The following is a 23,540-nucleotide window of genomic DNA, read 5'->3' as shown; positions in this document are numbered from 1 at the left end:
TTTATCAAAATTTTGAAGTTAACCAACTTTTCACCAATTTCTAGTCCAAAATGACTTATGTTGATGCATACATCCATTTCTCCCTACTCATTTCAAGAGATTAGCAGAAACAGCAGAAAATTAAATATTCTTTAACAGGGTTGAACACATGACAGGTCATTTTTGAACTAGCAATTTATATTTCTATGATAATAAAAACCATAAATAAAATCACTGAAAATTGTATACAAATAAAAAGATAAAAATTATCAAAATCTGTGCTCCTTGCTTTTATACTTTTGCCTACCTTCATCTTGAACCTTGTTCAAATATATCTAATTCCTTAATGCTTCTCTCCAGCTAGACTCTTCAAGCTGCCACCACACATGTACCTAGTAGCACAGCTCAAGAGGGACTGAACCTGATCAACAAGCAAACACATCGTTCTTCAGGTGTGGCCGAGAAAGATAATACCAATGTAAAACAGAAAGTTACTGTACTTGTGAGCACCGATGCAGATATTAGATAAAATGAAAAGAACAAACAAAAGTAGCAGGATTTCATATTAAATGAGATTATACCTGAGAGAGAGGGAGGGAGCCAGGAGAAATCCCATTTGAGTCACTGGATAAATGGAAGAAGTATCATACATGAGGGAAGAAAGGAAGATGTGCTTTGCACATAGGACTCGCTCAGTTTGAGGTGTCTTCTGGATGGCTACAAAAGAAACATTCACCAGGGAGTTGAACCTGTGGTCAAAAGGCTAGGGAAGAGGTCCAAGCTGGAGAGAGGAATTGTCAAGACTGTCAAACCACAGAGGGCCAAACAACTCAAGAAAAACCATATAGTATGAAAATGGGGCCCAGATTTGAACATTTGGATGAGCTATGTTCAGGAGAGGAAACAAAGAGAAATCACCAGGGAGGCCACCATAGAAGCTAACAGACAAGAATGTCCAGGAGAAGATCCTGGACAGTAGTTTTACTACAGCAGAAGATTCAAGTAAGGCAAAGCCTACAGCACAGTCATTGAATCAAACTATAATCTGGGTTGATATGTAGGTTGTAGGTTATTTCTCCACTTAGAAAACATGAATTAAGACAACACTGAGTAGGTTAAGGTGCAAATGAGTCGTAGAACTATTTGTTCAGAAAATACAACTTTGAACAGTCAGATGCACAACCTACACAGACAGACTGGCTGAGAGAAACATGTTATTTATTTATTTATTTTAATATTTTATTTATTTGACAGAGAGAGAGGGAGGGAGAACAAGTAGGGGGAGCTGCAGAGGGAGAGGGAGACGCAGGCTCTCCACTGTGCAGGGAGCCCGACTGCAGGGCTCGATCCCAGAACCCTGGGATCATGACCTGAGCCGAAGGCAGACGCTTAACGACTGAGCCACCCAGGCGCCCATGGAGAGTTATTTAAAGACCTGCAGTCCATTCAGTCCTACAGACATCCCAAGGTTTGGATCAAATAGGGCCTTGGATCATGGATTGAGTAGGGCCGTGGATTGAGTAGGGCCCTCCAAAAGCTGTCTGGGACACTATTTTAGCAAAGCTTATTAAGCAAGTTGTATTTTAGGTAACCATCACCACTGCAGAGTGCTGAAAGTGTTGATTTCCAGACTGGTAGCAAAACACTGTCCACTACATCAATTTTCATGTCCCAAGAGAATGTGGCACGCCTCTCCTAAGGGTCCTTTCTGAACAGGTAGCAACTATGTGTGTCTTTTTGCCATGGCATCAGAAACACCAGAGACCAATCTGCACTCACCTTGGATGACTCTACGGTTATATAACCTGCCCATATCTACATGCCACCTTTATCAGGTCTATGTATATCTCCCTAAAGCTGCATTTTACTTATTTCTATTTTTCTATTTTAAAGTATGAGCCCTTCCTCATCAAGCTTATGAAGGCCCACGTAAAATAAGCTGAGGAATAAACAAACAAACAACTCACCAGAGATGTATTCATCTTCCACGGCTCTTGGAAACTCAGAGGACTCTGGAAAGATAGCTGGGAGAGAAGGTGAATGGACTAGGGTCATGACAGGACTGCTGTGGCTTGCTCCCAGATCCTGGATTCTCTTGTCTGAAGTGCTTTACACATTAGCTAGAAAAGACAATTGAGAGAGAGAGAGAGAGAGCACCTTCTGTGGGACAAGAATATTTTACACCTTGAGAAAGGGCAGGAAAGACCCTATTGAAGGAGTACCCACAAGCCCATTAATTTACATATACAGTTTATCTTTAGTTAATCAAAACACCTATTTCCTACTGACTTATCAACAGTTAATAGTAAGAATCAATTTAAGATTTTGAAGATGACTTATTTAAATAATGATTAACTATGTTCCTATTAATAGAGACATACATGCAGGGTTTCACAGTAGTGTCTCCATGAGGACACCTGTGGTTTAAATACCCCATCTTCACAGAACGTATATATCCTGCAACCAACATTTTTGGGCAATGACTTTATAGGAAAACATTTAATGACTTTCTCTGTCTTATGTCTTATGCTCATAAGGTACATGGTACATGTTGTTGTTGTGCACTGTTCCAGTAATGGTTCTCAATGACTTGCTTCCCTGTATTCATTTCCTCCAAAACTGACATGGGCTTTGCCACTTGATCTGCTTTCATCAAAAGGAACTCAGCACATACAACCCAGACACAGGATGAAGAGTACTTTTCCACTAACATCTTGTGAAGAGGCCTGGGGCTAGCCTGATAAGGACACATGGCTCAGCCAAGAGCCAGCACCAACCACCAAAAAAGTAAATGAAGTCCTCTTCAACCAACCAACCTTAGTCATGGCACCAGATGAGTATGGCCTCTATTGTGAACCAGGCAACACTAACACAGGAACTGATCAAGTAAACCTAGCCCCAAGTGCTGGGCCGTAGGACTTCAAAAAAAAATAAAATGACCCTTGTTTAAAGTCATTAAATGTGGGACGCCTGGGTGGCTCAGTTGGTTAAGTCTCTGCCTTCGGCTCAGGTCATGATCCCAGGGTCCTGGGATCGAGTCCCACATTGGGCTTCTCCCTCTGCCTGCTGCTCCCCCTGCTTGTGCTCTCTCTCTGACAAATAAATAAATTAATTAAAATCTTAAAAAAAAAATAAAGTCATTAAATGTGGTTGGCCTGTTACCTAGCAAATGCTAAAGTGATACATTTAAACCCCCAAACTCAGTATGTTTTTAACAAAATTACATGGGGGAGAAAGTCTTGAATAACACACCAAGTACCATCAGTAGAACTTGACAACCACATACAGAACTTTGGAAGAGCATAAAGAATGCCCACTCGATGGATTTCAGTGAGTCTGCTGGAAGAGAGACCATGGGAATCACACAAAACTGTCTGCCTTTCAGAAGACTACATCTTGACACCTTTACTTCATTATATGAGTCTGTTGATTACAGTTGGGCACATGCTGTGTTTTATTTACATTCTAAAAAAATGGTTTAGAGAAGAAATGTGATGTAGTCTAATTTTCCCATTTTGCACAATGAAAAATGGAAAAACAGGCTCCTGGCATTGTACTGCAGAATTTTTTATTTTCACAGACCAGATTACTGGCATTGAGTGGGAAACACCTGTATTATAAATGCCTGGAGCATAAGACATATGACAGACAAAGCATCAGGGAAAATGGGATAAGCATGTTTAAGGCAAGTTCTTCTAAGAAATGGTTAAGTTGACCGCATTTATCAAAAATGGTGTCAGAAACAAACGTGTTGTCGCTTAATTGTGGCAAAAGAGATAACACTATCCAAAAGCCAGGATGCCTGATGTATGCAAATCATGTGAGCCTGGCAAACCACTTATGTCCTCAAATCCATTTTTCCCCCATCCTTTTTTTTTTTAAGATTTTATTTACTTATTTGACAGAGAGAGACACAGCGAGAGAGGGAACACAAGCAGGGGGAGTGAGAGAGGGAGAATCAGGCTTCCCGCCAAGCAGGGAGCCCAATGCGGGACTCGATCCCAGGACTCTGGGATCACGACCTGAGCCGAAGGCAGTCGCTTAACAACTGAGCCACCCAGGCGCCCCCCCCCCCCATCCTTCTTATAAGGCAGAGATGCCCTGGCAAACCCTTCCTGAGCCATCAGGAAGAACATTCAAGACAGAGGGAGCATCAGCACATCTCTAGCTGCGTAAGCGGAGAGAGTGCAGATAACGGCAACAATGAGGGGAGAATAAAGCAATGGGAGTGTTTCGCAAGCACGGGCAGGTGGCTTCTCTCAGCTGCAGCAGGTTATCCCTCCACCTCAGACCCCTCGGATGAGTGACATTTCGGGGGCCTTTGCCCACCTGTCTCAGCCTGGCTCAGGTCTCCTGAAAGCAGGCCCAACGTTCCAATAACACGCAGTCCCTGGTGACTTCTGGGGGAGGTGGTAGCCCCCAAATCTTGTTCACTCCGGGCAGGAGCATCAACAACTGCTTGGCCGTGCGAAGTTGGGGTCTTCTCCTTTCCAGGACTCTTCTGCCTCTGCTCTGAAGCGCGAGTGGGAGGGTTCAGGTCACAGGGGTAGTCGTGTTCCCGTTCACGGGGCGCTCCCCTTCGTGCTTCCTAACAGCTGCCTTCTTCCAAAGAAGACAAGACTGTCGTCCGGGGCCGAACCATCTCTCCTAGAACTAGCGGTCCCTGGAAACTAGGTCTTCCATCAACTTCTGTAAACGCAAGTGCTCGGCAGGCTCCATAGCGGAGGAGGGGACCTGACACTGGGCCTGCTGAGGAGACTCCAAGAAACCCCGCAGATACAACGGCCTCCCAGTAAGACCCGGGCGCGCACGCCCTTCACAATGATCTCTAGGGAATCGGGGTCACTTCACTATTCACCAAGACGCCCGCATCAGAGGCGAGCAAAAGGAACGTCCTAAAGCTTCCCGGCGCGGCCCAGGATGCTGCAGCGGCACAGCCGGAACGTGGACGCGGACCGTCTGCAGCCCGCCCCCGCCCTCGCTGTCACCTTGCGCTCCACGCCCACTTCGCCAAGCTCCCCGAAGCACACGCCGGGTCTTCCACAGCGTGCCTTCTCCCAGCGAAGCAACCCCTGCAAGCACAGCCCGAGTCGGCCCTGCCCGCGCCCCTCGCCCCGGTCCGTGGGTCGCACCTGCACGTCAGGTCCCGCCCCGCCGAGTCCCCGCGGGTCGCAGGGCTCCCTTTCCACCTTCGCATCAACCTTCAGGGACACAGAAACCAACGCACCAGCGGCAGTGGCAGCAGCTGACGGAGAAGAGCAGGCAGCGAAACTTCCGGGCGGAAGAGGGGGCGGGTCCGCCCGTGCGCAGAAGGAACCCGGAAGACTCCCAGAGTCCTGTGCGGGAATTCCTGTGGAATTCGAATTGCAGCGGGAGACTACATTTCCCACAAGTCTCTGCGCTCAGTCCTTTAGGAGCCGTGGGTGGTGATGTGTCCAGCTGCCCTGGAGCGGGCTGTGGTAGGTGAGATTTGGTCTCTACCCACGTGACAATAACGGGGAATTCTGGTTCGTTATGAAATATTGATTTCACCAAATGGAAGAGACGTTGTAATTGGGAAAATTCTTTTTTTTTTAAAGATTTTATTTATTTATTTGAGAGAGAGAGAGAATGAGAGAGAGCACATGAGAGTGGGGAGGGTCAGAGGGAGAAGCAGACTCCCCGCTGAGCAGGGAGCCCGATGCGGGACTCGATCCCGCGGCTCCAGGATCATGACCTGAGCCGAAGGCAGTCGCTTAACCAACTGAGCCACCCAGGCGCCCTGTATTGGGAAAATTCTAATATGCAGGAAACATTCCATCGCCTGAAATGTCAGCTTTAATTGTTAGTTGTAATAATGGTAGTGTGGTTGTAGAATACGCTCGGATTTTTTTCCACTTGCATACTAAAGCATGAAGTGAAATATCACAATGTCTGCATTTATTATAGAACTTTAAAAGCAGATATGGCAACGGCTTTTACTTTGTTAAACTAATATTATTAAAGTAGATCCTGGCGTTTGGGATGGTGAACTAACGTTCAACAAAAGACCACACTGGAAAGTGAAGTTTATTTACAGAAGTTCATTACTCACAGGTTGGAGGACCTATACCTCATGCTTCAAGGAGTCTCAAGGCGAGGTCAAAATAGCGTGCAAGCAAAGCAAGTTCAGCAGAACCCGGAGTACGTGTCTTCATTAGGGTCCCCCCCCCCCAGATGTGTTTAAAGTTCCAAAGCTAAAGCCAGGTGGGTCAATTCAAACCAAAAAGAGTGGAGTTTTGGTATGGTCCACGGGGGGGCTTAGCTAAGAGATCTACGAGGTGAAAGTTTTGGCAGGCAAGGGAGCTGTTGCTCACATGGGCTGCTGGGGACGATGACATTAGGACTTAAGCTTTGTGACTCTGTAGACCGTTATCTAGGGAAGGACTAATGTCAGTCTGAGGTCCCAGCATGCCCCTTGGCCACACAAAATGGATGCAATGGCAGAAATATCATGGCGTAGTTCATCTAAACACTGGACAGCAGTACTCTATGAACCCATTAAGCAGATGCTAGTTCAAGTGCCTTCTTAGCACAATGGGCATGTATCAGTCTCATAAATAGATGCTGTTCTCACCCACTAACTTCTAAACCATCAAAGGATGGTTCCACTGTTGGAAAACCTTCTCTAGTATATATACAGGAATAAAATAATTGGGTCATAGAGTGGGTGTACTCCAAAACAGTGCAAATTTACATTTCCAGTGTCTGGTAATTACTTGCCCAGAAACTCCAATGATTTTTCCATTCATAAATCCACTTATCAGAATCTTTACTTATTTATTTTCCTGAGTTAGACTTGAACATGGACTTCCCTTTCCTGGTTTCTGTGACACAAACAAACAAGTTCAACACACTGCTTTCTGCTGTCACTGCTGCACCTCTAGAAACAGGGATAGAATGGGTTTTTATAATTGGGTTGATGTGGACTTTAGTGGTAGTGGTGGCAGCTGATTGTCTGGCCCATGACCTATCACACCTATCTCTGGTTTTCCTTTTCCTAAAATATGACCTCTGTTCAAATTCATGTATCTTTTCTGATCCTGCAGTTGCACCTCATTGGCTATATTATGCAGACCCAGGAACCTCAGCCGTTACTTTTCCATTCCCTTCTTTTCTCAGACTCTGGAGTCCCTAGCCTCCCTTCCTTGGTCTTCTGGATCCTACATTCCTCTCTTAAACACCTATTGGTGTGATATTTGGAGATCCTTTAAATCCCTGCCAAACATTCAAATGTTTGCTAATACATCAGCAAAGTTCTGGACCTGGACTATTCTTGGTGTGAACTTTTAAATTACTAATTCAATCTCTTCAGTTGTTTCAGATTCATTCACATTTTTGTTCTTGAATCATTTTGGTATTTTAGGTGTTTTATGAATTTATCCATGTCATCTAAATTATCTAATTTAGTGGTGTACAATTGTTCATATAATTCCTTTAAAACTGTTTAATTTCTGTAAGGTCTGTAGTAATGTCCCATCTTTCATTTCAGATTTTAGCAATTTGAGTCTTCTCTCTTTATTTCTTGGTCAATTTACCTAATGTTTGTCAGTTTTGTTGATCTTTTCAAAGAACCTGCTTTTGGCTTCATTGATTTTCTCTTTTGTTTTTCTATTCTCTGTTTAATTTCTTTCTGTTCTAATCCTTCCTCTACTTGCTTTAGATCAGTTTTCTCTTCTTTTTTCAAGTGTCTTAAGGTGGAATATTCCATTATTGACTCAAAATATCTTTTCTTTGGTCATATATGAGTACATTGGCCCCCAAGCACTGCTTTAGTTGCCTCCCATGAGTTTTAGTAAGTTGGGTCTTAATTTTCAGTTATTTCAGTATACTTTCTAATTTCCTTTTTGATTTTTTCTTTGACAGATAGTAATTTGGGGGTTTGTTAATTTCCAACATAGTTGTGAGTTTCCCTTACTACTTTCTGTTTTTATTTATGAAATCCACTCAATTGTGATTGGAGAAAGCATATGCTTTGTATTATTTCTATCATTTTATATATATTCTGGTTCATTTTATGGCTTAGTTTTTCTTGAAGAATGTTTTATGGGCAGTTGAGAAGAATGCTTATTCTGCTTTTGATAACTGGATTGCTCTGGACATGTTTGTTAGATCTAGTTGGTTTATGCTGTTGTTTGAATCTTTATTTTTTAGTTATAATTTTGCCTAGGTGTTCTATTCACTATTAAAATGAGGTACTGAAGTTTCCAACCATTGTCATTGAATTGTCTTTTTCTCCCTTTATTTCTGTCAGTTTTTCTTACATGTATTTTGGAATTCTGTCATTAGGTGCATATGTTTATATAATTGCTATATCTTGGATTGACAGTTTTTCATTATAAAATGTCCATCTTTATCTCTTAATAACTTTTTTTTGCTTTAAAGACTATTTTGTCTAATGTTAGTATGATGACTTTAGTATGGCATTTTTTTGTGGATTTTTGTTGGAATTATATTTATTTTCCTACCCTTCTATTTTTAATCCATTTTTATCTTTGAATCTGAAGTATGACCCCTGTGTACAGCATAGACATAGATCTTGTTCTTTATCAAGTCTGACAATCTCTACTTTAGGATTGGATTGTTTAATCCATTCACATTTAATGTTACTGATATACTTGGATTTTTACTTGCAATTTTACTTTTTTCTATGTTTCTCATATCTTTTTCTCATTCCTCTATCCCTCCTTACTGCTTTCTTTTGCAAAATAGTTAATATTTTCATATGTAGCATTTATATTTCTTTTTTTTTTAAAGATTTTATTTATTTATTTGAGAGAGAGAGAATGAGAGACAGAGAGCACGAGAGGGAAGAGGGCAGAGGGAGAAGCAGACCCCCTGCTGAGCAGGGAGCCCGATGCGGGACTCGATCCCGGGACTCCAGGATCATGACCTGAGCCGAAGGCAGTCGCTTAACCAACTGAGCCACCCAGGTGCCCCATTTATATTTCTTTAATGATTTTTTCACTATGTATGTTTTAGCTATTTCCTTAGTTTTTTAACTTTATTTTATTTTATTATGTTATGTTAGTCACCATACCATACATCATTAGTTTTTGATGTAGTGTTCCATGATTCATTGTTTTCATATAACACCCAGTGCTCCATGCAATACGTGCCCTCCTTAATACCCATCACCAGGCTAACCCATCCCCCCCACCAATTCCCCTTTAAAACTCTCAGTTTGTTTCTCAGAGTCCATAGTGATTGATCTTTGGCTTACTCTATACATCTTAAATTATCAGGATCATATTTAGATTCATACCAACTTAGCTGTAGTTATATATAAAAACATTATTCCTATATACCTCTATATCCACCTCACCCTTTTTTGAGGTACAATTGTAATACAAATTACATCTGTAAATACTACAAACTAAACAAGATTTTGTTATAATTCTTACATTATATAATGTATGTCTATTAAAGAAGTTGGTAAAAGAAGAGCAATGATGTACTTGTAGCTTTTGTGTATTAAACTTATTTATTACTTATGGTTCTCTTCATTTATTCTTATAGACTCGATTTACCATCTGGAGGCATTTTCTTATCACAATACATCTTCTCTCCCACTCAGCTCCAGTGTACTACTATAGGTAAATATATTTTCACACATTACAGGCCCGACAATACATTATATACATACTGTTTTATTCAATGCTTTTGAATCAGTTAAAAGAAGAAAGTTGAAAAAATGTTCATTTATATTCTCTTTTATAGTTACCTAATTACCATTCCTGGTGCCTGTCCCCACTTTGGTGGGGGCATATATTCAAATTACTCTCTGCGGTCATTCACTTTCATCTTGAATAACTTCTCTTAATATTTCTTATAAGGCAGGTCTGCTAGCAACAAATTTCCTCAGCTTTGTTTATCTGGGCATGTCTTTCTTTGATCATTTTTGAAAAATAGTTTTGATGGACATAGGATTCTTGGTTGATAGTTTTTTCCTTTGAGCAATTTGAATGTTATTTCAATTCCTTCTGACCTCTATTGTTTCTGCTTAGCAGTTCACTGTTAATCTTTTTCGTTTTTTCTTAAGTGATAAAAAGTTTCCTTTTTAAGTAAAGAGGGTTTCATTCTTCTCTCTATCTTCCTCCTCCTAAGATTTATTTCTACCTTGCCATTATCTTTCAGCATTTTTACTGTGATGTGTCTGTGCATTTCTTTGTGTTTATCCTAACTGTAGTTCATTGAGTTCTTAGCCAGTTAATGTGTCTTCATTGGCTGTATATCCTTGGCACTAATTCCTCAGACTTTAAATGGTTGTTTTGTTTTGTTTTGTTTTATAACTTTGGATAAAGAGCTGGTCAGTGGAGTTCTTCACACTATTGTGCTGGAAATCCCTTCAGGAATCATATAATTTTCAAACCTGGATGCTCAGTGACTTGTGAACTTTGCAATTGCCACAGAGAAATGACCCATAGGTTACCAAACAAAATTAAGCTCAATCACTTGTCAGTATTACATGAATGAGTCATATTATTATTTATGTGCTTTGGAAGTTTTACAGATGATATCATGACCTGGGTTACTATAATTAAAATTTTTTTTTAATTCTATAATAGTCATCCACATGTTCATTAAGTGGGTAAAATTATAGCAAATGCTGAAAAATACACCTGACAATAACTTGAAGAGCTGTTTATATTATAAAAGTTCATAAAGCAATTGGGGGAAAAAAAACCCACCATGATACACTATACAATTTAGTAGGTGATACAGAGAAAATAAAAAGCAACACTAAATAATTTTTTGCTCCAGTATTTGTAAATATATATCTTCTGGGACTATATCTTCCCTAAATGTCATATAGTACTAAATGTGAGTTTTTAGAGACATTAATTTAAAATTTACAAGGGCCATAGAGGACATAATAAATGTCAGTTACAGCCTTGGGGCCCCTTGAACCAGCAGGAACTGTGGCTTTTAACACTAACCACCATATTAAGTTCTATTTTAGATTTTGCTGCCAACCACTGCTGTGAAAAGTCAAGCAAGAGGGGACACCGTATCAGGCTTGGAAGTCTCTATACACTGTCAAGCGTGACACTGTCAAGCTGATCCATGGGTACCCTTGACTACATCACTCAGCCCAGTTATAGAGGTGGAGGATAGCTCCTGTCACACAGACAGACTCAGCCCAAATCTCCTCCTTGCCTCTCCATGATTAAGCCTTGGGAGTTTTTCCAAAGCTAAGGGAGCTCCCTCACCCCATTCATGAGGATTTCAAGGAGTTAATGGCCAGCCACCAAGCCACTAAGTCTCAGCTTCTTAAGCTGACATACATATGACCTAGCTTTTTACAGAGTGCCCAACAGGATGCATGTCAGCTTGTTCACAGTGGTCACCAGCTCAGCAACACACCCTTTACTGGCTTTTCCTCCTCTCCTGTTTTATTTTCTGCACTTGCTCATTGTTGCTTTTTGCAATCACTTCCGAAGTAAACTGTGAACACAAGCTCATATCTCAGTCTTATGGGTGGGGGGGGGATACAAAACAAAGACAGCAAGAACCCCAAGCAAGACAACAACTCCTACTCAAGTCAAGTCAAGACAAATACGGGAACTCTAGCCAAAGCACTGACCCCCTCTCCTCAGCAGAGTGGTCCCCAAACCACCAATGGCAACACAATCACCCAGCAGGATCAATATCATCACCAGGAGGGTTAGTAGCACTTCTGGTGTGTTTCTCAGAAGATCTGATTGTTTTGCTGAAAACTACCACTTAGGGTTGGGAACATCTGCGTGACAGAACCCGAGTCACATATGGGATATAAACTGCAAGGAAGTCTGGCTTCCTGTTGCTGCTGTAAAAAATTCCCAGGGTCAGAATGACCTAAGGCAACAGAAGTGTATTCTTTCACACTTCTGGAGGACAGAAGTCCAAGATCAGTGTCATGGCACTGACATCAAAGTGTGGACAGGACCTGTTTCTTGCCTCCAGAATGCAGCGGCTGTGGGCCCTCCTTGACTAGTGGCCGCATCACTCCCTCCCTGCCTTCTGGTCACAGGGCCGCGTTCCCGGTGCTCTAATGGAGCCCCAGCAAGTAAGAGGGCAGAGAAGCCACTTCATGCGGAAGATGATGGAAGCCCCAGTGGCGAGCCACCCTCATCCCCACAGGGTCTGAGCTCTGACACAGGAGACCGCACATCTTCTAGAGGGCTTGCCCCCATGCAGTTTGCCAGCACTGGGAAAGGCAGCTCCACACATGGAAACACTGAGCAACCTGTTCAAGCTGAGAAAGAGGTTCCACGAAGGTTTCCCAGCCCGCGGAGCTCTGGACGCTCCGGAGTATCCTCTCCACCCGCCCATGGCCCCTCTTCCCACCGCCGTGCGCCAGGACGCCAGGTTAGCGGCGCTTCTGCGACACCTGCGCATATCGGGGTCCCTCCGCATGCCCCCTCCTCTCCGGGACCACGCATTGGAGACCTCATCTCTCTCAGTCCATTCCTGCCATTTCACTGCTGAGCATCTCCATGCGCCCTCGCTGTGGTATGGAAAGCTGGGGCAGTATGAGACCATCTGATTTGATGGCGCTGTGCCTCATTTCTCTCCATGACTGGACGGAGCAGAACTTCTCTCGCTCACCTTCCTTCCCATGCAGGTCAGTGTGGCGAGCATAATGTTCCGCGGTGACTCAGACACAGGCCGGGGAAGGGGGGCGGGGAGGAGGTACGCCTCCATCTTGCAGCAGCTCCATCTGGAGCCTGTTCCAGAGGGGACACCGGCTCTCCCATGCAGGGCTTGGAAGTGCTGCGTTGACCTAAACCAGTGCTCTGGCCCTTCCTGACTTAAGAGAGGGTACAACATGTGGGGATGGGATGGAATGTTGAGCACCTCTGTTTCAGCATATCAGCCCAGAATAGGAGAGGTCTGTATTCCCAAAGCAAGCAGTCACTCCATTTTCCAGCCCCTGACACAGGTGGCAAAGGAAGACCCGGGTGAGAAAATGTATAAATATTTTGTGTTTTTACAGTGGCAGCAAAAGCACCTGAGACATAAATACACACATTACCAGAAAAGTGCCCTCTCCAAACTTGTAAAAAGGTCAATTCCAACCTCTGCTTTATCACCATTTCCTCCTTATCCCATTGGTAACCTCTCTATTCTGCCATCACATGATCTTGAGCTCTTTCTCCACCAGCCAGCCCTAGAGTCAGATAAAAAGCAAGAGGAGAAGGAGCTGATCTGTGACTGAAGCAGAGAGGAGAGAGTATAAGAGCCAAAAGAGAGGAGACGGTAATGGAGCAAGGGGAAGCCTTTGGGGAGTTTCTAGTTATAGCCTGGAATGTCTGGGATCTCGATACTTCATTTCAGCCACATGCGCAAGGACAAGACAGGGAGGGAAGAAGGGTTTAGGTTTCATTGAGAAAGTTGGGGTGATGGTGATGGAAGGGAGAGTTCTGGAAAGAAGAGACTGTTAAAGGTGAAGCCAGCACCTTGTGTTGGACGTTTGGATTGGTGCTAGTGGCCCCTGCACCCCCAGACACCTGCACACCCCCACCTGGGTCACGGAGGAAGGAATAGTTGTAGCACAGAGTACACCAGAGACTACTAAGGCACGCATGCATGCACTTATGAGATGCTTCCAGACCAGCACGTTCCCTTCTAGCAGGCAGGTGTATGTGGTAACTACAGCATATACAAGAAGCAACTTGGTGAACACCTTCCAAAGGCAAGATGAGTGAGTAAGGGTAACTTGTGGTTTTCAGACTTCTTAAAAATTCAACCCATCACAAAAAATACATTTTATATTCCATCCCAGTAAATCCCATATACCCTCACACAATTGAAACAGCAATTTCACAAAACGAAACTTATCCTTACTAATTGTGATATGCTCTGATGCTTTCTTTTCTGTCCTATCCCAGTTAAAAAATAAGTTCATCAAGGGGCGCCTGGGTGGCTCAGTCGTTAAGCGTCTGCCTTCGGCTCAGGTCATGATCCCAGGGTCCTGGGATCGAGCCCCGCATCGGGATCCCTGCTCGGCCAGGAGCCTGCTTCTCCCTCTCCCACTCCCCCTGCTTGTGTTCCCTCTCTAGCTGTCTCTCTCTCTCTTTCTCTCTCTCTCTCTCTCTCTCTCTGTCAAATAAATAAAATAAAATCTTTAAAAAAAATAAATAAAAAGTAAATAAATAAGTTCATCAAGCTCCTCAGAACTGATTATGCCTGCAATTTCAAAAAAATGAGCTAGATGAGACACTGCCTCCTCTACCCCTGCTTCCCGTGGCCGTGGATAGAGGATTCAATGAGCCAGGACTTATTCCCCCCGGAATGTGTTGGGACTTGCAATGTGACCATTTCCTGTGAGATGGATCCCTGTGTGAGTAACTCATGTTTGTTTTCAAAAGAGATCCCTTGAATCCTGTGGCAGTTTAACCGTGTTGGCCTGGGAGTGACTCTTCCACTATAGACAAACTAGAACCGTTTGTGAATTTGATGCTGAGAGCAATCTTATTTCTGAAGTCCAGGGAGGCAGCTCTCTGTTGTCCTTCATTTATTAGCTACTGATGGTATATTAATATCTACTCGTAAGGTTATTTTCTCTCAGCATTTATTAGGTATTTATTTTTTTAAGATTTTATTTATTTATTTGAGAGAGAGAGAGCAGAGAGCACAAGGGGGGAGGGGGGAGGGAAGGAGAAGCAGAGGGAATGGGAGAAGCAGACCCTCTGCTGAGCAGGGAGCCTGATGCGGGACTCAATCCCAGGACCCTGAGATCATGACCTGAGCTGAAGGCAGAAGGCAGACACTTAACCGACTGAGCCACCCAGGTGCCCCATTATTAGGTATTTATAAGTCACTTCTTATATAATACTTGCTCACTGACCATTGTCTTCACAATAGAGGAAAAGTCCCCAGGGGAAAGAAAAGCTGCTCTTTGTCTTTCACGGAGTCTGCAGGCTCTTTTGATTATTAATTATGTAATGCTGAGCAGCACACTTAGCTCTTGGAATCTCATGTTCCCCATTTCTAAATTGGAAATAAGAATATATACTATAGAAAGTTGTAAAGATAGAAGCTGTGTTCATACACACCTCAGTTCAATCATTGTCACTCAGTTCCTGACCACTGCGACAAAGCAAGTATTGTTATAAAATGAGTCAATGAGTTTTTTGGTTTCCCAGTGCATATAAAAGTTAGTGTGCAATAGCATTGTCTAAAAAAAAGCAATCTATGTACCTTAATTGTAAAATATTTTATTACTAAAAAAATGCTAACCACCATCTGAGCTTTCATCAAGTCATAATCTTTTCACTGGTGGAGGGTCTGCCTCAGTGTTGGTGGCTACTGACTCAGGGTGGTGGTTGCTGAAGGCTGGGGAGGCCATGGCAGTTTCTTAAAATAAAACAACAATAGGGACACCTGGGTGGCAATTGTTAGGCATCTGCCTTCGGCTCGGGTCATGGTCCCAGGGTCCTGGGATCGAGTCCCACATCGGGCTCCCTGCCCGCGGGAAGCCTGCTTCTCCCTCTCCCTCTGCCTGCAGCTCACCTTGCTTGTGCTTGCTCACTCTCTCTCTTCTCTCTGACAAATAAATAAAGTCTTAAAAAAAAAATGGAGTTTGCTGCATCAATTGACTCTTCCTTTCATGAATAATTGCTCTGTAGCATGTGATGCTATTTGACAGCATTTTACCCACAGAACTTCTTTTAAAATTGGTGTCAGTCCTCTCAAGCCCCCGCTGCTTTATCAACTAGGTTTATCTAATATTCTAATCCTTTGTTGTCATTTCAACAATCTTCACGGCATCACCACCAGGAGTAGATTCTATCTCAAGAAACCACTTTCTTTGTTCATCCCTAAGAAGCAACTCCTCATCTGTTGAAGTTTTATCATGAGATCGCAACAATTTAGTCCCATCTTTAGGCCTCACTTCTGACTCCTTTCCTGCTGTTTCTACCACCTCTGCAGTGACTTCCTCCCCTGAAGTCTTGAAGCCAGAGCACTAAAGTCTTTCCACTAACACTTTCTCCATGTCAGCAGTAAGGCTGTTTCACTTTCTGATCATCCATGTGTTCCCTGGAATAGCACTTTTAATGTCCTTCAAGAACTTTTCCTTTGCATTCACAACTTGGCTGTTTGTCACAAGAGGCCTAGCTTTCAGCCTGACTCAGCTTTTGACTCACTTTCCCCACTGAGCTTAATCATTTCTAGCTGTGATTTAAAGTGAGAGGCATGTGACTCTTACTTGAACACCTAGAGGCCATTGTAGGGGTATTAACTGGCTAATATCAATACTGTGTGTCTCAGAGAATAGGGAGGCCCAAGGAGGTGGAGAGAGATGGGGAGACAGTCAGAGATGGGTAGGTGGAGCCCTCAGAACACACACATTTATCAATTAAGTTCACCATCTTACTGGGCACGTTTCATGGGGCCAAAAAACAATGACAATAGTAACATCAAAGATCACATGATCACAGATCACCATAGGAAATATAATAATAATGGAAAAGTTTGAGATATTATGAGAATTACCAAAATGTGACATAGAGACACAGAGTGAGCAAATGCAATTGGAAAAATGGGGCCAGTAGGCTTGCTTGATGCGGGGTTGCCATAGACCTTCCAACTATAAAAAATGTAGTATCTGCAGAGTGCAACAAACTGAAGCACAGTAACACAAGCATGTCTGTGAGTGTCCTTTCCTTTGTTATGCTGTTCACCTACTGGTGAGAGAGGTGGTGGATGTTTTCATTACACATGGCAGTGAGGCCCCTCTCCCGACATGGACATGGACACAGAGTAGCTGGCTGTTGTACTCCTCATCTACTGTACTCGACACACTTAAGCACATTCACCATCATTCCCAACATTCGTGGAAGAGCAGTCCAGACTGTTTCGACTTGGGCACTCCACATAGCCCTTGGACTACTGTGGGCTGACTGTCACCCATCTGCTCCATGGAGCCTGCTCTGGCAAAGATGTATCACTGCCACCATGTGCTGGACACAGCCTCCTCTTGGCAGCTCTCATCCACTTTGGCATGCCTGCTGCACCTGACACTGTCCGTGGGAACACTCCTTTCCTAGTTCTCCCAGTCTGCCCCACCTTTCCATCATTGTTGCTGATGCTCCTTCCTCTGCTTGCTCCTGGATGAGACCTCTCATCTGTGAGATCCTGGGTGGGAAGAGAGGTGCTCCTATGTCTGTGATGAACACCAGAGAGGAGCAGGGAAGTGAGGACAGCAAGGGGCATGTGTCGTGTCCCTTCCCAGTCCTGCCCTGAAGAGTATCTTTGGCCCCAGAGGAGAGAGGGGTTAGGGCAGAATCTGAGAGTCGGAGCAGGAGCACTGCTGCACCAGGGCCTGGTGACCAAGGCTAACACATGGGGGAGACGTCCTGCTACAATGCCAGAGCACAGGGCCAGCATCTGCTGTGTTGTGCAGAGCTGGTGACCTACACCAAGTATCCCCATCTCCAGAGAGCAGTAGGGAAGCAGCTTGCATGGAGGGCATTTCCACAGGGAGGCAGGAATGGCGGGGCTTTTCCTTGAGCATATGGGAGGCTCTGTGAGGTCTCCCAGCTCTGAGCTTTGGGCAGAGACTAGCCAATTGTTCACCAAATATGTTTGCTCTTATTTCTCAGATTACAGTCAGATATTTCCCAGCAGCTTCCCTGAGGTGTGGTGTGTCCAGTTACAGTGAAGGGAAGAAGTGAAGGCATGGTTGCCAACCCCTGTGGTTCTCAACACTGCTTTGTCATCTTCTAGCTTGGTTCAAGTGAGTATGGGAATAATGTGTTGAGACTGGATGTGGGGCAGTCATTCAGCATGTGGGATGGGACAGGAGAAGAGCTCTGGGCAGCATGGACAGGGAAGAACATTCTGGTTCTTCTGTAGGCTTGACACTGGACAACTGTTGGTTTTCACTCTCTGAGACACTTTTGACAAGCAGAAAATATGCCTGTTTCTTTCCTTATGCTGGCCCCAGTGAGAACAGATGTCACAAGATGATGCCAAAGCAGTAGTTGAGTATTTTTGCACATTTCACATGGAAAGTCATGGATGGGAGGGAGGAATGACAAAGTTGAAGTCATACACTCATCAAGCATATATAAGGGATTTTTCTTGGCTTGTCCTGGTAGACCAGTTTATGCCAGTGAGGGAAGAGGGTTCTGCTCAGTCCACACTGTGGTATGCTGTCGATGAGAGTTTCCTAACTTGGCTGCACAAGGAGGAGGCTGGGTCCAGGAGATACATGGCATCAAAGAGCACCTCTTGAGAGCAAGGGTGGGAGGGAACCCAAACTTTTAATATTAACTCTGGATCCTTGAAACTGGACCTTAATCCTGTCCTTAGTTTTCAACTCTGATTCTGGCTGTGATTTGGGCATATGTATGAACCCCATGTCACAGCACTAATAAAGACAAGCTACAGTGATGCTGGTGGCATCCAGGACAATATATAGAAAGTATAAGTTCTTGAGGGGGTGGAGCAAGATGGCGGAGGAGTAGGAAACCTGGATTTCGTCTCCTCTCAGGAATTCAGCTGGATAGGGATCAAACCATTCTGAACACCTACAAACTCAACAGGAGATCGAAGAAAAGAATAGCAACAACTCTCTCATCAGAAAAGCAACCACTTTCTGGAAGGTAGGACGTGTGGAGAAGTGAATCCAAGGCGGTATTTGGGAGGATAGACGGCGGGGGAGGGGCCTCCGTCGGCCACTTCTGGCAAGTGATAGAGCCGTGGAGCACAAAACCGGAACTTTTAAAAGTCTGTTCTGGGGGCGCCTGGGTGGCTCAGTCGGTTAAGCGGCTGCCTTCGGCTCAGGTCATGATCCCAGGGTCCCCGGGATCGAGCCCCGCATGGGGCTCCCTGCTCGGTGGGGAGCCTGCCTCTCCCTCTCCCTCTGCCTGCCTCTCTGCCTACCTGTTCTATCTCTCTGTCAAATAAATAAATAAAATATTTTTAAAAAATAAAAATAAAAAAAATAAAAGTCTGCTCCGCTGAGGGACGTCACTCTGGTGGCTAAGCGGGGGGTGGAACCCTCTGGGACAGTGTGGTCTCAGGACCCTCGGGGTCACAGAAAGACCGGGGGTGCCTGAGTGCGGCAGAGCTCCCAGGTAACGGAGCAGGGAAGCCACTGCAGAGGCGGAGCCCAGGCGCGGGCTCTCAGCTCGGGGTGGCCATAAACTGTGGATCCGCGGCACAGTCGGGCCCCTGCTCCTCCAGCAGGGACCCAACAAGCGGCAGATCCAGGGAGACTCACCTTCCTCCCCCAGGAGGAGCTGCACGGGAGCACACCACAGGGATCTGCTGGGTTTGGAGACTCCACCCGGGGTCGGGTGCCAGAGATAGAAACGCGCGGTCACAGGCCAGCTGAGGACGGAGTGTGGCCAGAGACCAGGGAGATGGGAGTGACTGACGGCTTTTCTCTGGGGGCTCACTGAGAAGCGGGGCCCCAAGTTCTCGGCTCCTCCGAGGCAGAGATTGGGAGGCCGCCATTTTCACTCTCTGCGTCCAAAGCTGTAGGGAAAGCTCGCAGGGAACAAAAGCTCTGGAGAACAAACCCGAGCAGATTACTTAGCCGGGAGGGGGCAAGGGAGGAGCAATTCCACCTCCGGCAAAGACCTTTCGAAACCACGGCAACGGGCCCCTTCCCCAGAAGATCAGCAAGAACAGCCAGCCAAGACCAAGTTTACCGATCAATGAGAACAGCAGAACTCCAGCCCTAGGGGAATAATGCACATAGAATTCATGGCTTTTCCCCATGATTCTTTAGTCTTTCAAAGTTAATTTTTTTAACTGTTTTTTTTTTAATTTCTCTTTTTCCCTTTTTCAACCAACATCTTATCAATCCCTTTTTTAAAAAAACATTTTTATTTTGCATTTTTAGAGTCATATTCAATCCCTTCATAGTAGTTACCCTTATTTTTGGCATATATATATGTTTTTCTCTCTTTAAAATTTTGAGATAGTTTCTTCTAACAGATTAAAATATACCCTAAATCTCTAGTATATGGTGTTTTCTATTCCCCTGCCTGATCACATTCTCTCCCTTTTTTTTCTTTTTTCTTTTTTTAAATCCTCTTCTTTCTTTTTTCAAACAACTTCTTATCAATTCCTTTTATAAAATTTTTTATAATTTCCATCTTTACATTGATATTCCATCCCTTCATCATATCAACCCTTATTTTTGTACATATATAAGTTGTTCTTTCTTTAAAATTTTGGGAGGCACTTTCTTCTAAAAGACCAAAATACACCCCAAATCTAGTGTGTGGCACTGATCTATATACCAGCCTGATCATATTTGATCACATTCTGGTTTTTTTGTTGTTGTTGTTTTGTTTTGTTTGTTTTTGTTTGTTTTTATCTTTTTCTTTTTCTTTTTCTTTTTTCTCTCTTTCCCTTTCTTTTTCCACTGCTTCAGGTCTTTTCTGATTTGTTTAGAGTATATTTTCTGGGGACATTGTTACTCTGCTAGCATTTTGTTCTCTCATTAATCTATTCTCCTCTGCACAAAATGACAAGACGGAAAAAATCACCTCAACAAAAAGAACAAGAGGTAGTACCAACTGCCAGGGACCTACTCAATACGGACATTAGTACAATGTCAGATCTAGAGTTCAGAATCATGACTTTAAAGATACTAGCTGGGCTTGAAAAAAATATGGAAGTTATTAGAGAAACCCTTTCTGGAGAAGTAAAAGAACTAAAATCTAACCAAGTAGAAATCAAAAAGGCTATTAATGAGGTGCAATCAAAAATGGGGGCGCTAACTGTTAGGATAAATGAAGCAGAAGAGAGAATCAGTAATATAGAAGACCAAATGATGGAAAATAAAGAAGCTGAGAAAAAGAGAGATAAACAACTACTGGATCATGAGGGCAGAATTCGAGAGATAAGCGATACCATAAGACAAAACAACATTAGAATAATTGGGATCCCAGAAGAAGAAAGAGAGAGAGGGGCAGAAGGTATAATGGAGCAAATTATAGCAGAAAACTTCCCTAATTTGGGGAAGGAAACAGGCATGAAAATCCAGGAAGCACAGAGAACCCCTCTCAAAATCAATAAAAACAGGTGAACACCCCGACATCTAATAGTAAAACTTATGAGTCTCAGAGACAAAGAGAAAATCCTGAAAGCAGCTCGGGAGAAGAGATATGTAACCTACAAGGGTAGAAACATTAGATTGGCAACAGACCTATCCACAGAGACCTGGCAGGCCAGAAAGGACTGGCAGGATATATTCAGAGCACTAAATGAGAAAAATATGCAGCCAAGAATACTATATCCAGCTAGGCTGCCACTGAAAATTGAAGGAGAGATAAAAAGCTTCCAGGACAGGGCACCTGGGTGGCTCAGTTGGTTAAGCGACTGCCTTCGGCTCAGGTCATGATCCCAGAGTCCTGGGATCGAGTCCACATCAGGCTCCCTGCTCTGCAGGGAGCCTGCTTCTCCCTCTCCCACTCCCCCTGCTTGTGTTCCCTCTCTCGCTGTGTCTCTCTCTGTCAAATAAATAAATAAAATCTTTAAAAAAAAAAAAAAGCTTCCAGGACAAACAAAAACTAAAGGAATTTGCAAACACAAAACCAGCCCTACAGGAAATCTTGAAAGGGGTCCTCTAAGCAAAGAGAGACCCTAAAAGCAACCTAGATCAGAAAGGAACACAGACAATATACGGTAACAGTCACCTTACAGGCAATACAATGGCACTAAATTCCTATCTTTCAATAGTTACCCTGAATGTAAATGGGCTAAATGCCCCAATCAAAAGACACAGGCTATCAGACTGGATTCAAAAACAAGACCCATCGATACGCTGCCTGCAAGAGACTCATTTTAGACCCAAAGACACCCCCACATTGAAAGTCAGGGGGTGGAAAACCATTTACCATGCTAATGGACACCAAAAGAAAGCTGGGGTGGCAATCCTTATATCAGACAAATTAGATTTTAAACCAAAGACTGTAATAAGAGATGAGGAAGGACATTATAACCTACTTAAAGGGTCTATCCAACAAGAAAATCTAACAATTGTAAATATCTATGCCCCTAACATGGGAGCAGCCAATTATAAGGCAATTAATAACAAAAACAAAGAAACACATCGACAACAATACAATAATAGTGGGGGACTTTAACACCCCCCTCACTGAAATGGACAGATTGTCTAAGCAAAAGATCAACAAGGAAATAAAGACTTTAAATGACACACTGGACCAAATGGACTTCACAGACATATTCAGAACATTCCATCCCAAAGCAACAGAATACACATTCTTCTCTAGTGCCCATGGAACATTCTCCAGAATAGATCACATCCTAGGTCATAAATCAGGTCTCAACCAGTACCAAAAGATTGGGATCATTCCCTGCCTATTTTCAGACCACAATGCTTTGAAACTAGAACTCAATCACAAGAGGAAAGTTGGAAAGAACTCAAATACATGGAGGCTAAAGAGCATCCTACTGAAGAATGAATGGGTCAACCAGGAAATTAAAGAAGAATTAAAAAAATACATGGAAACCAATGAAAATGAAAACACAACTATTCAAAATCTTTGGGATCCAGCAAAGGCAGTCCTAAGAGGAAAGTATATAGCAATACAAGCCTTTCTCAAGAAACAAGAAAGGTGTCAAGTACACAACCTAACCCTACACCTAAAGGAGCTGGAGAAAGAACAGCAAATAAAGCCTAAACCCAGCAGGAGAAGAGAAATAATAAAGATCAGAGCAGAAATCAATGAAATAAAAACCAAAAGAACAGTAGAACAGATCAACGAAACTAGGAGCTGGTTCTTTGAAAGAATTAACAAGATTGATAAACCCCTGGCCACACTTAGCAAAAAGAAAAGAGAAAGGACCCAAATCAACAAAATCATGAATGAAAGAGGAGAGATCACAACCAACACCAAAGAAATACAAACAATTATAAGAACATATTATCAGCAACTCTATGCCAGCAAATTAGATAACCTGGAAGAAATGGATGCATTCCTAGAGATGTATCAACTACCAAAACTGAACCAGGATGAAATAGAAAACCGGAACAGACCTATAACCAGTAAGGAAATTGAAGCAGTCATCAAAAATCTCCCAACAAACAAAAGCCCAGGCCCAGATGGCTTCCCAGGGGAATTCTACCAAACATTTAAAGAATTAATACCTATTCTTCTGAAACTGTTCCAAAGAATAGAAATGGAAGGAAAACTTCCAAACTCATTTTATGAGGCCAGCATTACCTTGATCCCAAAACCAGACAAAGACCCCATCAAAAAGGAGAATTACAGACCAATATCCCTGATGAACATGGATGCAAAAATTCTCACCAAAATACTAGCCAATAGGATCCAACAGTACATTAAAAAGATTATTCACCATGACCAAGTGGGATTTATCCCTGGGATTCAAGGGTGGTTCAACAGCCACAAATCAATCAACGTGATATAATACATTAACAAAAGAAAGAACAAGAATCATATGATCCTCTCAATAGATGCAGGAAAAGCTTTTGACAAAGTACAGCATCTTTTCTTGATCAAAACTTTTCAGAGTATAGGGATAGAGGGTACATACCTCAATATCAT

The 23,540-nt window shown here is 43.3% G+C and overlaps 1 protein-coding gene across 10 annotated transcripts in view; it reads right to left on the bottom strand.

Moving 5' to 3' along the window:
• LOC123846982 (zinc finger protein 883-like) overlaps positions 1 to 5,282 on the bottom strand; it is a 33,826-nt gene extending 28,544 nt beyond the window's left edge. For 2 of the 10 annotated variants that reach the window (XM_064595515.1, XM_054508483.2), the window contains exons 1-2: positions 5,112 to 5,272; positions 1,947 to 2,099 (exon numbers count right to left, since the gene is read on the bottom strand). In XM_064595515.1, the coding sequence (XP_064451585.1) occupies positions 1,947 to 1,961 (15 nt within the window). In that variant the 5' untranslated portion in view covers positions 1,962 to 2,099; positions 5,112 to 5,272. Of the gene's footprint in view, positions 1 to 1,946; positions 2,100 to 4,308; positions 4,582 to 5,111 lie in introns of those variants that run through there. The other 8 variants (XM_045879137.3, XM_064595516.1, XM_064595510.1 and 5 more) reach the window with 7 other exon arrangements.
• Positions 5,283 to 23,540: the final 18,258 nt, after the last annotated feature.

The sequence above is a fragment of the Mirounga angustirostris genome, unplaced genomic scaffold (genome assembly GCF_029215605.1).
Source record: "Mirounga angustirostris isolate CCGP_5_RB_7025 unplaced genomic scaffold, mMirAng1.0.hap1 SCAF_6, whole genome shotgun sequence".
Taxonomy (NCBI): domain Eukaryota; kingdom Metazoa; phylum Chordata; class Mammalia; order Carnivora; family Phocidae; genus Mirounga; species Mirounga angustirostris.
The sequence above is the reverse complement of the archived record's forward strand: the minus strand, read 5'-3'. Positions and strand labels throughout refer to the sequence as shown.